Below are 15,063 nucleotides of genomic sequence, written 5' to 3' on the forward strand. Positions count from 1 at the left end.
TAGCAAACTTTATTTATTTATTTATTTAGCAAACTAAGCAAAGATATATATAAGCACAAAATCTTTATTTGAGTTTCTATGATTATGCATCTTTTTATTATTAGAGTAAAGTATAAACGTGAGTAAAATACTTAGCTGGATAAATGGGGGTGCTCTCCCCCAAGCTGGATTTTGATGTAATTTCTTCTGATGTAGCTAGCAGGTGGCGGAGGTGTATTTGAATGTCGGCAGCACTCTGACAGCGATTAGGATGTCCTTCGTCTGCTAGTCTTCTTTGATCCTTAAATTCTGTGGAGCTCAAATAGACAACAAAGCTTTGTGGAACTAGTTAAGTGTTAGCATAAATATCTAGCCTTTATCATGTTGAGCCTCCTCAATAAATGTTACTCATTAGTAGGATCATAATTTTATTTTTATAATTTTATTTTTATAGGACAGGAATATATTTATTTTATTTTTATGCCACCACAGTGAATGTACTTATGGGTTTTATGCCCTGAGCATACTCACATGGGGCTTACTATTTTTAACATTTTTATTTTGTTTTTAAGATGATATGAACCTGATTAACTAAGCAAACTATTTTAAATAATTGAAAGGGAAAAAGGATAACTACCAAGTTTAACTCTTACCAAGGCGTTCGGTGTTTTTAAGTCCTCCGAACGGGACTCTCTATTTTCTCAGTTGTCCTGGGATTCGCTGGATGGCGTAGTCAGTGGTTCCGGCAGCGCCTGGTCTTCATGTATAACTATCTTTTTTCTCCACACCTGACTCGATGCTACGGTCTCCTCAGGACAGTTCTGTTCAAGTTATATGACTTCAGACCTTACAACTTCTCCATCATAGTCTACCCATCCGTCCTTGATGATTTTGCCTTCTCTGGTTGCGGTTGCGTCGTCTTCTTCTTGTCCTGACCTGCTTAGAGTCTTCAACTATATAATTAAGGTCAGTAAAACAGTGGCGTACCTTCTCTGAGGGGAAGTGCATGTGGACTTCTCTGGTTCCAATGTATATGATTGCTTTAATGGTGCTAAAGAACGGTCTTCCAAGGATAATGGGTGGATCGTACTCGTCTTCTCCCATGTCAATAACCTTCAATCTCTCAGAATGTCTGATCTGCCATCTGAAGCTGAATGTATGTCGGTTTTAGGGGCATGGTTCTGAACAGGAGTTGATAGGTGACTGCGGCCATTATGTTGACGCCTGATCCGATGTCGCAAAACGTCTTCTGCAAAGAATATCCGTTGATTGTGCACTCGATGCTTGGAACACCAGGGTCATCCTTCTTGATCAAGAAAGGCGACTTGAGATGACGATCTTGACCTCCTTGAGCTGCAGTGACCATCTTAGCTGACTCAGTCCACATTTGCTTGTTCCTGTTCCCCCTGTTGATCCTCTTCCTTGGTTCATGTCGGGATTGCTTTGAGATTTGTGTAGTCTTGTTCTTGAAGGAAAACGTCTCCTTCCTTCCCTTGAGGTAGACACTGATCTTGGCAGCACTAGCGTGGATGACAGCTCCCGAGGTGTTCAGGAATGGCCTCCCTAGGATGATGGGTGCCCTCTCATCAGTATCAGTCTCTATCACCACGAAGTCTGAGCATAATGTTGACGTTGGAGCCAAAGTCGCAGAGTGCTTCTGGGAAGTCCTCCATGCCGATGGAGATCGGGATGACGGGGCGTCCTGGATTGCCTCACTGAGTAGTTAGGCCTCTGTTGATTCCAACCTTGATTTTGTTGAGGACGGTTGTAGTAGTAGTAGTTGTTGTTATTGTTGGTGTAGTTTACGTCTTCAAGCATCTCAGGGCAGTGATTGCCTGAGTGTCCAGTCTCTCCAGTGTGTTTGTGCTCGTAGATCTAAGTTCTTCACTTGGTGGAGTCTGGGAGTTGTGAAACTCCTTCATATTTTGCTCGAAGTGTACCTGCTCATAGAGACAAGGCAGAGATCAAGTGCATGGGCCCTGTTGGTGGAACACACCAACAGAACCAAAAGTGTATTTGTTCTTCTCTAACCTTAAGCATAGTGAGCAAGACAAACTTGATGGATAATAAAATCATGAGTGTAGCATTTAAAACATTTGTCAGATCTGATCGCTCAAACTAATGGAAAGATAATCTATCTATATTTATGTTGTTTCTTTTATAAAATATATCTTCCAAAGATTGAGTGTGCAACATTTTAGGTCATATGATTAGGAGTATGGGATCACAAAGGTGGAAGGACTAAACATATTGAATCGATTGGGTTGGTTAATCTACAGTTGTAAATCATACATGTTTTTCTCTTTTATTCATGTGAACGCCAGAAATAAGGAGAAACTTATAGAAGTGATAGTCAAGTACCTTAAGATGTTACCTTACTTGAAGAGTGATGGTACAGTATCACCTTGTGGAAGCTTTCCTCTCTTAGCGGTTGTGCATCGTGTTTGTAGCACCCTCCATGGATCATCTCTTATGAGCTATGCCTTCCTTGTGTAAATTGTTAAACTTCATGTGTCTCTCTCTTTATCTCCAATGTGAGTTTATCTCAGGACTTCCCAGGTCGATATTGAAAGTTTTCCTGCAGGGGTTAGTCCAACAAAATATCCAATATCTACTATAGCATACTATCGGCTCAAAAATCAACCTAGACACCATGTCTAATTTGATTTAGGAGGGCATTTTAAGCTAAGCATCATGCTTAATTTAAAATCCTTTGGAAGTAAGATCATCATTCCTAAACTAAGCACCATGTTTAATTAAGAGATAAATGAAACTACTCCAAACCTAGACATATACTAAAGCAAATAAAGGTCGCATGAGAGCATTTATAGAGATCTACACAAGTGGAGATGAAGTAGTGTGATTAGTATTTAACAAATTGAGCATGTCTCAAAGGTAGGGACAACCAACATAGCAACATGACAAAGAATGTTTTTATGTAAAGTACTCCCCCAAGCTTGAATTTTGCAAAATTCAAGTTTGGATGAATTTAATTCAATGTTGTATGATGATTGGTTGGACATACCTTGTGCTTGTCATTCATCCGATCTTCTCGCTCCAATCCTGGAAAGGTTAGTGACAAGAATACTCGAAGGAATTTTTTTACAATTATCCTTATATGCTCAATATACAAGGTAATATTGCAAATAATTAACAGCTCATGTTACGATCTAATCAGTGCTTGTTTTAGACACTAAGCTTGTCCTTGGGAAACCATCAATTTATGTCGGCGAAGTGGTTTCCCCTCAAACGCTGACCTATATCAAGATCAACACAACGAGATTTGCAAAATTTATTATAGACATATGCATCGACAACCGCTCTTTTAAAGTTTTTATAAATAGAAAGGAAGTGGGGGTTGGAGATCTCGAATGTGGTGATGTTGGAGAGACCAATGGATTGTGAAGATGTTGCATATGAGCATGGAGTAAATGAAGTGGCTATAAAATAAATTCCATGCTCATTACTGCTTAGAGTGAAATCCATGTGGTATGGTGAAAGTGATAAGGTGAGTGTGGTAAAAAAAAGGAAAATAAAAGGATACACGGACGACTTGGTTCGAAACTAGCACAGCTACCGTTCCCCGGCAACGGCGCCAGAAAGCTTGTTGGGTATTTTAAACGCAAACAGAAAAATCCGCAAGCGCACGGATACCGATGTAGCTTTCACCCGGGAGTATTCCAGAGTATCGATTTTCCACAGAGAACGTGAGTGTACTAATTAAGATCCAAGATCGCCCAAGGATAACTATATGAATATTTTTGGTGGGAAGAGAGGAAGTTTCCTGAGAGTTCTCTAGTTGATCTAAGAATCAAGAATTACTTCAAGATTATCTATATCGGGACATCAGAGCACTAACCACAGAAAGAGATGAGAAGGGGGCTAGGAAGGTCTGACTACGGTCCTACAAAAACCGATCCGAACGTGGTGGAATACTTCCAGCGTTAGGGCTGTCACTACCCTAGGGCTACCACAACAATCCGTAGGATTGGGTGCAATTCCAGGTAATCGCAAGACTAAACACCACGTCTAATCTATTAATTACTACTCTAGCGTTATAAAGACTAGAGCACTTGATGCAAGCGGGAATCCAATAAATAACTTGAATGTAAATAAAAGTAATTAAAGAACTCAGGAATTATGAATTGAAGAACCTGGAGAACGATGAAGAACGAACCAGATGCTGCAAAAGTATAATGTTGAGGAAGATCCGACAGATCCGGCTCCTCCTCCGCTCTCCTCTTCTCTCTCCCTATTTTCTAGATTACAACTAGAACTAACTAGAACTAGAACTAGAAGAACTAGAACTAGATGAACTAGAAAATTAGGTCGGTGGAGCATGATCCCCGAACTTCACCCTGATTCGTCCAGAGGGGAGGGCGGGCGCCCTCAGGACTAGGGCGGGCGCCCTGTCCCTGAGGCCTCTCGGCTTCCGCTTTGTTCCCGTGGCTTCTGGAGTCTTCTAGATGATAGAAAATTGCGCGGCACGTTAATATCTCTATGTAAACCCGACGTGTGGGCCTTTCTTCCATATTTCCTGATAACCCCCTGCAGAAATAGACAAACACCAAAACTTGTGGAATTCTGTCAGATAAAACCCTAAGTCTAGGTGTTGGTTGCATTTGGATCCTTTTCTATGATTAATTGATGGTTAAATATGAGCATTAAGGACCGTCAATAGAGCACTAGCTACCCTGACACCTTTGTTGTCTAACTAGGATCGTTTTTAAGGTACTTGGTGATTTTAGATAGAGGGGTGAAGTCTGAAAGGTCCTAATATGGCTAGAGGGGGGTGAATAGCCTATTAAAAAGTTCTACAAAATCACTAGAGCGAGAGGTTAGTAAATAACAAAGCAAAGCTTTTTGCTCTAGCTCTAAGGGGTGTTTGCAAGCCACCTATCCAACAATTCTAGTTGATATTATCACTAGGCACACAAGAGCTATGTCTCTACTTACACTAGAGAGCTACCTAAAGTTTCTATACAAGTATGTAAGCTACTCTAGTTTGCAAGAAAGTAAGAGAGAAGGTTTGATCTTTATACCACCGCGTAGAGGGGATGAACCAATCAATAATATGAAGTCCAATCACCGGGAGAAATCCAAAGTACAGTCACAATGGAGACACACGATTTTCTCCCGAGGTTCACGTGCTTGCCGGCACGCTACGTCCCCGTTGTGTCGACCAACACTTGGTAGTTCGGTGGCTAAGAGGTGTAGCACGAACCTCGTCCTCACAAGGACACCACAAGAACCTACCCACAAGTGAGGTAGCTCAATGACACGAGCAATCCACTAATGTTGCCTTTGGCACTCCGACGAGGTAGGCACAAACCTCTCACAATCACCGGGAGATGACCACGAACAATCACCAACTCGTGCCAATCCTCCTCCACTGCTCCAAGCCGTCTAGGTGGCGGCAACCACCAAGAGTAACAAGAAAACCGCAGCTAGAACGATCCCCAAGTGCCACTAGATGTAATCACTCAAGCAAATGCACTTGGAATCACTCCCAATCTCACAAAGATGTTTAATCTATGAAGGAGATGAGTGGGAGGTGTTTGCTTAGGCTCACAAGGATGTCAAGTATGTTAGAATGCCAAGAAAAGTAAGCCCTAAGCCGGCCAAACACGTATATATAGCCCCTCAAACAAATAGAGTCGTTGGCTCTTTCACTAGGCAAAAGTCGGGGTCACCGAACGCTCTTAAAGGGGCACCGGACGCTCAACACCTGCATCCGGTGCTCCAACGTCAGCCACGTGTCGCCTTTTGAACTTCTCGTGTCAGAGTCTAACGGTCACCTGCAGTGCACCGGACGCTAAGCAAGTTAGCACCGGACGCGTCCGATGCACACCGGACTCATGCGCAGAGAGTTCCACAAACCTGCGGGTCACCGGGCGCTAAGCACCGGTAGTGTCCGGTGCTCACCGGACCCATGCGCAGAGAGGGTCGCAAAACGCCCGCACACCGGACGCACAGGCCTGCGTCCGGTGCCTGTCGTCCGGTGCCTTACCCTAGCTGGGCCAGGCACTGTCTGCACCGGACGCTCAGACGCAGCGTCCGGTGCTCCAGAAGCCAGCGTTCGGTGTGTGTTTTCTCAGCGAGAAACACTCCCGCGACTTCACCAAATTTCCCACCGGCGTAATAGAAAATATGCACTTCATTTTCTCAAAAAGCGTCGAATCCTGCCTCGCAAGCTCGGCGGGAGGGAGAGAGGAACCCATCCTCTCTCTAACCTTCAAACTCCACCTCCTTCTCAAAGTGTGCCAACACCACAACGTGTGTACCAACAAGTGAACGTGTGTTAGCATTTTCACAATCATTTTCTTCGAACGTGTGTACCAACAAGTGAACGTGTGTTAGAATTCCCCTCTTTATAGTATGGCTATCTATCCTAAATGTGATCACACCCTCTATGGTGTCTTGATCACCAAAACCAAAACCGTAAGCAATACCTTTGCCTTGATCTCCATAGGGCTTTTGTTTTTCTCTTTCTTCTTTTCCAAGTTGAGCACTTGATCATCTTATGGTCATCACCGTCATCACCATGATCATCACTTGCTCCATCACTTGGTATGTACCAACCTCATTAAGTCTACACACTTATTATGGAGGTTAGTACTAGGGTTTCATCAATTATCCAAAACCAAACTAGGGCTTTCAAAGTCTTGACTAGACCAATAGTTTTAATTTTGTATAAGTTTCGGTAAGCCTGTGCAATTAGTTTTTAGAAAGAACTATTCACCCTCCTATAGTCCGCCATCTCGACCCTTCAATTGGTGGGCGGGAACGAGTAGCGCATGCGCACTAGGCCGGACTAGTGAGACCCGAAGTGGCATAGCGACCGCCACTAGGAAGAAGCCCATGCATGAAGCAGCACGGCAAGATTCAAAGCAGCAAGGCGACACCACGACGCGGAGCTTGGGCCCAATGATAGAGATCGAGGTGGCAATCGTGGCCATGAACATCACCACTACGACAGACGACCTGCTTGTGCCTCCATGGTCACGAGTTCCATGGCTGCTGCCGTAGCGTGTTCGCGTCGAGGCGCGCCACGCTGAGGCTGAGGGCTGCATCGAGGGAAAGGGGGATACAACCGCCTACCTATGTCTCCATGGCCATGAGAACTGAGGGAGAGAGAAGCAAGCAAGGGCCTCCATGGCGAGCACTGAGGGGGACCAGGCAGAAGAGCGAAGGACTAGGCGGTGACAAGACATCAAGGTAGGGCTTAGCCAAGCCTGGCCACGGAAAAACGGAATGCCATCTCATTTTTCCACACTGCTATGGCCACTAAAGTGGCTTAGTTGGACTTGGCTACGGGCTATGTATAGGCAACTAAACAACTAGAAGTTAGCTTCCTAAAGTCTGGATGGAAGTTAGCCATCCAACCAAACAGGTCCTACAAAAATGTGAAACATAACTTATATTAAAAGAAATGAACTGAAGATCATAATCATGAGATTTGAGAGCCTTTATCGAAATCATAAAATTTGTTTCAAGCTAAATTTGCATCATTCCTTGATCTAATGCTACGGCGATAGCTGACACGCTCTTCTACACATATAGTATCATGAACATTATCCAAATTTCCTGCGTTTGCAAGATCATGGATCCTTCATGATCCCCCACAACAAAATCTCAGGCTCCACTCTTTCTGTCTTATAAAAGAACCATCAAAATTATTTTGTACATATCTAGAGTTTGATGGACACCAGCGTACTTTCTCTATCACTGGTTTTACATCTTTCTCTCCCACCATAAAAAAGGAGATTTATTACTTTCATCTTTGCTTCTTGCTGTAGAGATAAGATTTTCAGCACCATAATCTTTGCTGAAGTTGACTCCAAAAGATCACTTTACCTAAAATTCAGATGGGCCAAGACTAAAAAGGCTGAATCAACAAATCTTTTCTCTTTTCTTTCTCTGTCTCTGCCTCTTGTCAAATGCTAAAGGAAATCTTAAAAAATCATTTATATGGCTAACCCTACGGCCATGGGCTATGGCCACGCTCGCCCCTCTTCCCCCTGTTGATCAAGCGCCCCTCCATCCTAAATCGTATTTTCCCTATCACAAGCAAGTCCCCAATCATACCTTTCGATGATTTTACCCGTGCTTAATTTTGGGCTGCTCCGATCCACCGAACAGCCGTTGCCTGCAACTCTGCGAGCCACATGCCAGCTTCTTGTATAGCATGTTAATATGCATGATTGCACTCCTATATTTGTATAAGAAAGAGAGAGAACCGCCTCTGCCAAAGGTTTGTGTTTTTTTTTGAGAATAAGATAGGAGCGTATCCTGTGCAACCATCATTCGTGTGCAACCTTTGCAACATCCAACCACAGTCGCAGGATCTGCATCCAATGGCCAGATTGAGAGGTGGGTAATTTTAACACTTAAACCCCCCACTATTACATTTGCTAACAAAAAAAATCCCCTAATCCCTCCCCAGGAGCCCGTCTGTACGCTGTTTCCTCACCAACGTCGTTTACTCACGTACGTCGCCGCCGCTCGGGACCTGGAGGACCTGGAGGACGTCGTCGCCATGGATCGCCACCCAGAATTCGAATCCGCCGTCGTCCTGGATCGTGATGCCGCCGCCAGTGCAGGTATGGGTACGTCCGTACTGTGTCTCATTCGTAATGTGGTGCATGTCTACACCCTAAACCCTATGTACGGTTTTATACGTACAGGTGCAGGCATGGACTCCGTTGTCGGCGCGTCCATATAGATCGACGATGTCACCACCATGGATATCACCGCTGGTTCTGTGTCCATTGAGGCCATCGACGCAGGACTTGGAGCCTACCTTGAACATCCACGCACACCACGGACAGAATCTTCGCCAAGTGTATCAGTAAGGCCTTGTTCAGTAAGGAGAAGGTACCTGATGCTAGTGAAGAATCTGGGAAAAAAAGACAAGGGTTCACTAAGGAGAAGGTACATGCTAGTGAAGAATCTGGGAAAAAAAGAAAGGCACCGAAACTGATGGAAACTAGATGTGGTTGTCCGGCATATATTGTTGTAAAGCTTGACAGTGACAAGAAGTATCGAATAGTTTCAATGGTTGAGGATCACAGCCATGGTTTTGTTTCGCCAGATAAAAGGCATTTGCTAAGATCCAATCGTAGAGTCAGTGAGAGGGTTAAGAGTACTTTGTTCATTGGCACCTCACAGGCATATCGACTTCTCCATGTCAGTGAGGGTGGGTTTGAGAATGTTGGTTGCACCAAGAGGGATTTGCAAAATTATTATCGTGACCTCAGAACCAAAATTAAGGATGCAGATGCACAAATGTTTGTGGCACAACTTGAGCGAAAGAAGGAAGTAAACCCTGCCTTCTTTTATGAATTTGAGGTAAATGAAGAAGGACGACTTGTTCGTGTGTTTTGGGCAGATGCTTTAAGCAGGAAAAACTATAATGTTTTTGGTGACGTGATTTTGGTAGATGCAACGTATACCACCAACCAGTATAACATGAAATTTGTGCCATTTACTGGAGTCAATCATCACTTGCAAAGTGTTTTCCTTGGGGCAGCGTTCTTAGCCAATGAAAAAATCGAGTCATATGTATGGTTGTTGAAGACCTTTCTTAAGGCTATGGGTGGAGTAGCACCTCACCTAATCACAACAGATGAAGATGTGAGCATGATTGCTGTGGCATATCATGGATAAGGTACCTGAGAAGGTAGGGCCCGCTATAAGTAAAGATCTAAATTTTTGGGTAAGACTAAACAAGTGTGTTTGGGGGACCGAGAATTCAGATGATTTTGAGTCACAATGGAATTCTATCATGACAGATTATAGACTCGTGGGAAATGATTGGTTTTCTAATAGGTTTGCCATTCGTGAATCATGGATTCCGGTATACTTTTTGGACATACCCCTAGCAGGAATGCTTAGGATTACATCACGATCGGAGAGTGCAAATTCTTTTTTTAATCGTTTCATTCATAGAAAGTTGGCTTTTGTTGAGTTTTGGCTAAGGTTTGACACAGCTTTGGAGTGCCAACGTCAAGAGGAGTTGCTAGCTGATAATACAAGTCTTCACAGCACTCCTAAATTGATGACACCATGGGGCATTGAGAAGCAATGCAATGTGCTTTACACACATGAAGTTTTCTTCAAATTTCAGGAACAAATTCTAGCTGCAAGAGACCATTGCTTTATTCAAGGTATTTCAGAGTGTGAAGATATAAAATATTTCACAATCAGCAGCCAATCTAGAAAAGAGCGAGTTGTTCAGATGAACAAGTCAAATATGTTTGGTACGTGCTCCTGTAAATTATATGAGTCCTATAGCATCCCATGTCGTCATATCATACAAGTGCTTAGAGCTGAGAAGCAAAATGAGGTACCATCGACTTATTTATGAAGAGATGGGAGAAAAAATGTAAAAGGTTAGTTTCTACCCCTATTTTTAATGACTTTTTTTTGTTTTGTGTGGTTATAGTGTTGATCAGATATTTGATTTTGCAGAGAAGTGTTCTTTGATGATGAAGGCAACCTTCTTGACGAAAAGGCTAAAGATCCTATGGAGCTGGCAATGCGAAAAAAATTCACATTCACGGAACATGTTTGAAGATCTAGTACAAATGGCCAAGAACTCTGAACCAGCGATTGACTTTTTGTGTTCTAGTTTATTGAGCCTAGTGGAACCTCTACAAAAGATCGTTCCCGCTGCTGCAGTTAATAAGCAGGATGAGTTCGAAACATTCCTTGGTGGCAAAATTCCACATGAAGTACAAATACATCCACCAACTGATATCGTGTCCAAAGGGCGATGCAAAAGAATTACGAAGAGCAAGGAGAAGAAGGAACAAAAAAAAACGGAAGTGTGGAAAATGCAAGCAAATAGTAACGGATCTTGATGCACGGAATTGCCCAAATAAAGTTTATGGCTGATTGTTCCCTTTATGTCACCAGATGTAATATAAGTGAATTTTTCATTGTGTGTCAGTGAATTTTTAGCTATCGATCTGCTAGCTTTATGCTCAAAACCTTCATCTTGAGCAGCTAGTGATCGCTGTACGTTACGTGCGGCCTTTTTTTTTTTCCTGTGGTCAATATCTTTATAATTGCTCCAGATTTGTGCATGCTACTGAATTTGTGGCCACACACACACATCAATTTGATAGCAACCGAGGCGTAGCTGCAGGACATGATCGCCGAGGTGGACAGCAACAGCAGCGGCGCCATCGACCTACAGGAGTTCCTCGGCCTGATGGCGATGCTGGTCCAGCCCCGCTGAGAACGCTGGGGCGCTGGGGCTGCCGGTGGCGCGTTCACGCGGGACTTGAAGCAGCGGCGGCGTACGAGGGGTACGTGAGAAAACGGCTCGTGAGAAAACGGTGTACGTGACGTGAGGAAACGGACAGCCTCGAGGGATTAGGGGATTTTTTTTTGTTAGCAAATGTAATGGTGGAGGGGTTTAAGTGTTAAAATTACTCACCTCTTAATCTGGCCATCGGATGGAGATCTTAAGACTGTGGTTAGATGTTGCAAAGGTTGCACACGAACGATGGTTGCACACGATACGCTCCCGAATAAGATTTGTGTAAATTGGTGTATGCTTTACAGAGGTGGCAAATAAAGGAATCTACTGGAATAATTTACAGAGGCAAGTCTCTTAAGCCGCGTGATTTATAGAGCCATACGTTTCTAAAAATTAAATAACAGAAGTACAGATAGTAAAAAAGATAATTCGAGGACATCCCACGAGTTACACAATTTTTACAAAGCCAAGCAAATACGTTAGCGAGGCAACACCACATGTTAATGATCGTCCACCTTTAAAGTAAACCTTATTGATCTCCACATGGATCATGGCTGTTCGACCCCAAAGGGCTAAAACAGCACTATAAACCTCTCATGTCATAACTCATACATACAAAAGATTCAACATAACGATGGTTAAGATCGATCAAATTAAAAAGGGATGCTTGCTACCTCCCCAAACTAGAGACACCATTACGGTGCCAAGCTCACAGAATAGGTCCACAACATCAGATTGCAATGCCAAAAGATCCATCAGATGTTTACAGACTGATAACGGCACAATCAGCACATAGTCACACCATACTTCGACCAGACAAGTACTGATACACTTAGCTTCAGTTATCATCACAGACCATTAGACATACTACGAGGATAAGATAAGTTCGTTCGACGAATTTAGCACCTAGCTCAGCAACAGCTTCACTTCAGCTCTGAGGGAAGAGCCAAGTCCCAAACACCATGCCAGACTCCCATGATACAGTTGGCAGGGGATTGGACACCTTGCCGTCCGTCATGCTATAGAACCTGCAAGAATTTGGGAAAACACGCAAACTGCGATCCCAGCCGTTCCCCAGGAAGAAGATGCAGTCCCCTGGTAACGCATTATGAGGAACGCAAACAGACCTGCTGCCTCGTCGACTTAGAAAGATAATCTCGTTGTTCCCTATCGTCGTCACCTTAAGCCACTGTGACTGACTGAGGTCAGCTTCAAACACCTCGAACTCTGCATGTCTAGCTGCATTGGGACGATCAAGGTTGTCCAACGGGTCGCACATCTTTCTCATCACCACCAGCAACACACCACGTGATTCAACTAGATAGGCCCTCATGTGAGCACCTCTTAGGAAATAACCTATGTCCAAACATGGACAGTCGATGACATGTCGCATTTGAGAAATCCATGGATCACCACTGCTGTGGTCCACACTGACATCAATGGCGAGAAGTGTAACCATGAAGTCAGTGGCATATAGCTTGCCCTGATGGAATGCCATGTCAACAAAGATGACAGAGAGATTTTCCGCCCATACAGACCACCACGAGGTAGCCCCTGCCTGGCACACTGCAATCCGTTGGCCTCCTGTGAAATAGATTGTTGCTACAATGAGATTGAATGAACAGAACCACAGTTTGCAACTCTTTGGCTCCACCTCCAACTTCAATGTTTCAGCCATTTCCATCCATGCTAGGGTTGCCACATCAATGGACTCATCACCCACATCCACATGTTTCATGGTTGCGGGGGCGGTAGAGGGGGCTTGACTCCAAACTGGTCCACCGTCCGTGCCCACAAGCCGGGTTCGGACCCGGGACAGAGGTGGAAGTGTCAGGGTGGCATTGGAGAAAGGATCCCTCAGGAAACGGCCCTCTTCACTTGAAAACACCAACCAGTTGCTACAAGCTTCGGTGTACCCCGTGCAGCCAGGGAAGTGCAACGTCTCGCTTCCGGGCAGGCTGTACACCCTACTGTCCGAGAGCAGGAGTAGAGGTAGCGGTGGAGGCAGGGGCCCGTGCCGCGTGGCCGCGCGCCACTGGGGGCACACGGCGGCGAACCGGACGCGGTCGACGTGGGCAGGCAGGCGGCGGAGGATCCGGCCGGCGAGGTCCAGCGGGATGTCCGACCACGACGTTCCCGTGGTATCCGCCATCGGTCGATCCGACCCTGCAAATACGATCGGGAAAAAACAGCAGCCGTGAGAAAGGACACACATTGCGTTCATAAACCGGCAGCGAAACGCGAGCAGCGTAGGCGGCGCGCGCTTGCATCGCAGGCAGACAGGCAATGCATCGAACACCTTGCGCGCGCGACCCGCGGCGAGAGCAAGGGGAGCCGAGGGAGTAGGGACAGAGGAGCGTCGTGTTCGGGGGGGAAGGAATGCTGGCGGCTTACCGGAAATCGACGACCGCGGCAGGGTGAATCGTGCTCCTCCTCTTGCTGTTCGGGCGGAGGCGGTGGTGGCGGCGGCCCGGCCAGCGGCACAGCTTGGTGGGCAGGTTTGGTGGGGAAGGGAGGTCGTCGAAGTCGAAGTGGTGGACGGCGACTGTTCGAGTTTTTGAGGGTTGTCTTGGGCCGCGAAAGTTGTTGACCTCGTCAAGTTCAAAGCGGGCCAAAAGCCCAAAAGAATTCTTTAAAAACTGACTTGGTAAATAGTAATGATAAATATTTCAAGTGCAACATTTTAAGAACTAAGATGTTTTCTAGTGTACTCTCTCCATCGTAAATTATAAGTCATTCAAATAAATTTGAAGAGTCAAAGCATCTTAAATTTTACCAAAATTATAGAAAGAATTACAAAGATTTATGACTTGAAATAGATATACTATAAAAATATAATTATTAAAGAACCTAATTGTACTTAGTTGGCATTATATATGTTATTACCTTATCATATAAATTTGGTCAAACTCAAGATGTTTTGACTCTTCAAGATTTTTAAAATGACTTAAAATTTGGGATGGAGGAAGTATAATTTTGGTGTCCATTGGTGCTGCAAAAGTTGGGATGGGAGGGACTTAAAATCTGTCGATCCCAAATTTTATAATCTCATATATGTGGAACCAAATATTTACGTGCAGTTTTGAATAATGGATTTCACAACATAAACTCATGTAGTATTCATGATTTTTAGTGCTATTTTCATCTTGTGGATTCTGTTTACAATGATTTTTCACCATCCTTCAAAACTATAACATTTTCACTGAGTGCCAAGTGGTCGATCACTCCTGAAGTTCTTGATCTTTTCTTTTTGAATCAAAGGTGTTCTTTTGCAGCCATATATGTTGTTTTTATTTTATTACAGACTTGAAATTTTGCACATTATCTTACTTACCAAAATATTACTATCCTTTAGTTCTTTTAAAATTTTAATTTCACTATCTTCTATATATTGTCCATTTTAGCTAGTGTTAGACCTGTTTGACCACTCACAAATTTTATTTATGAACAAAAAACACTAGGCCTCTTCGACGCATTTACTATGAAAAAAGCGGCTATAGCCATAGCAGAACAGGCTCAGTACTACTTTTTTGGTATGTATTTCATATTTGTAAAGGTACAGCACAGTAGGTTTTGGTCAAATATGCACACCAGTCAAATCAAAAGCCTCCAGAACCAAAAGACATGGCAAAAAACTATGGCCTTGTTTAGTTCCTAAAAAAATTTGCAAAATTTTTCAGATTCTCCGTCACATCGAATCTTAGACACATGCATAGAGTATTAAATATAGACGAAAATAAAAACTAATTACACAGTTTGGTCGGAATTGACGAGACAAATCTTTTGAGCCTAGTTAGTCCATGATTGAACAATAT

The 15,063-nt window shown here is 43.9% G+C and overlaps 1 protein-coding gene across 1 annotated transcript; it reads right to left on the reverse strand.

Annotated features, from left to right (window-relative positions):
* On the reverse strand, positions 11,871 to 15,005 carry LOC8073245. Its single transcript, XM_002445235.2, has 2 exons — positions 13,643 to 15,005; positions 11,871 to 13,414 (listed from the first exon to the last, which is right to left on the reverse strand). The coding sequence occupies exon 2, from the start codon at positions 13,398 to 13,400 to the stop codon at positions 12,177 to 12,179; it is 1,224 nt and encodes a 407-aa protein (XP_002445280.1). The 5' UTR covers positions 13,401 to 13,414; positions 13,643 to 15,005; the 3' UTR covers positions 11,871 to 12,176.

The sequence above is a fragment of the Sorghum bicolor genome, chromosome 7 (genome assembly GCF_000003195.3).
Source record: "Sorghum bicolor cultivar BTx623 chromosome 7, Sorghum_bicolor_NCBIv3, whole genome shotgun sequence".
Lineage (NCBI taxonomy): Eukaryota > Viridiplantae > Streptophyta > Magnoliopsida > Poales > Poaceae > Sorghum > Sorghum bicolor.

Coding starts and splice junctions, on each gene's coding strand:
- LOC8073245 (XM_002445235.2), bottom strand. CDS start 13,400: ATGGCGGATACCACGGGAACGTCGTGGTCGGACATCCCGCTGGACCTC.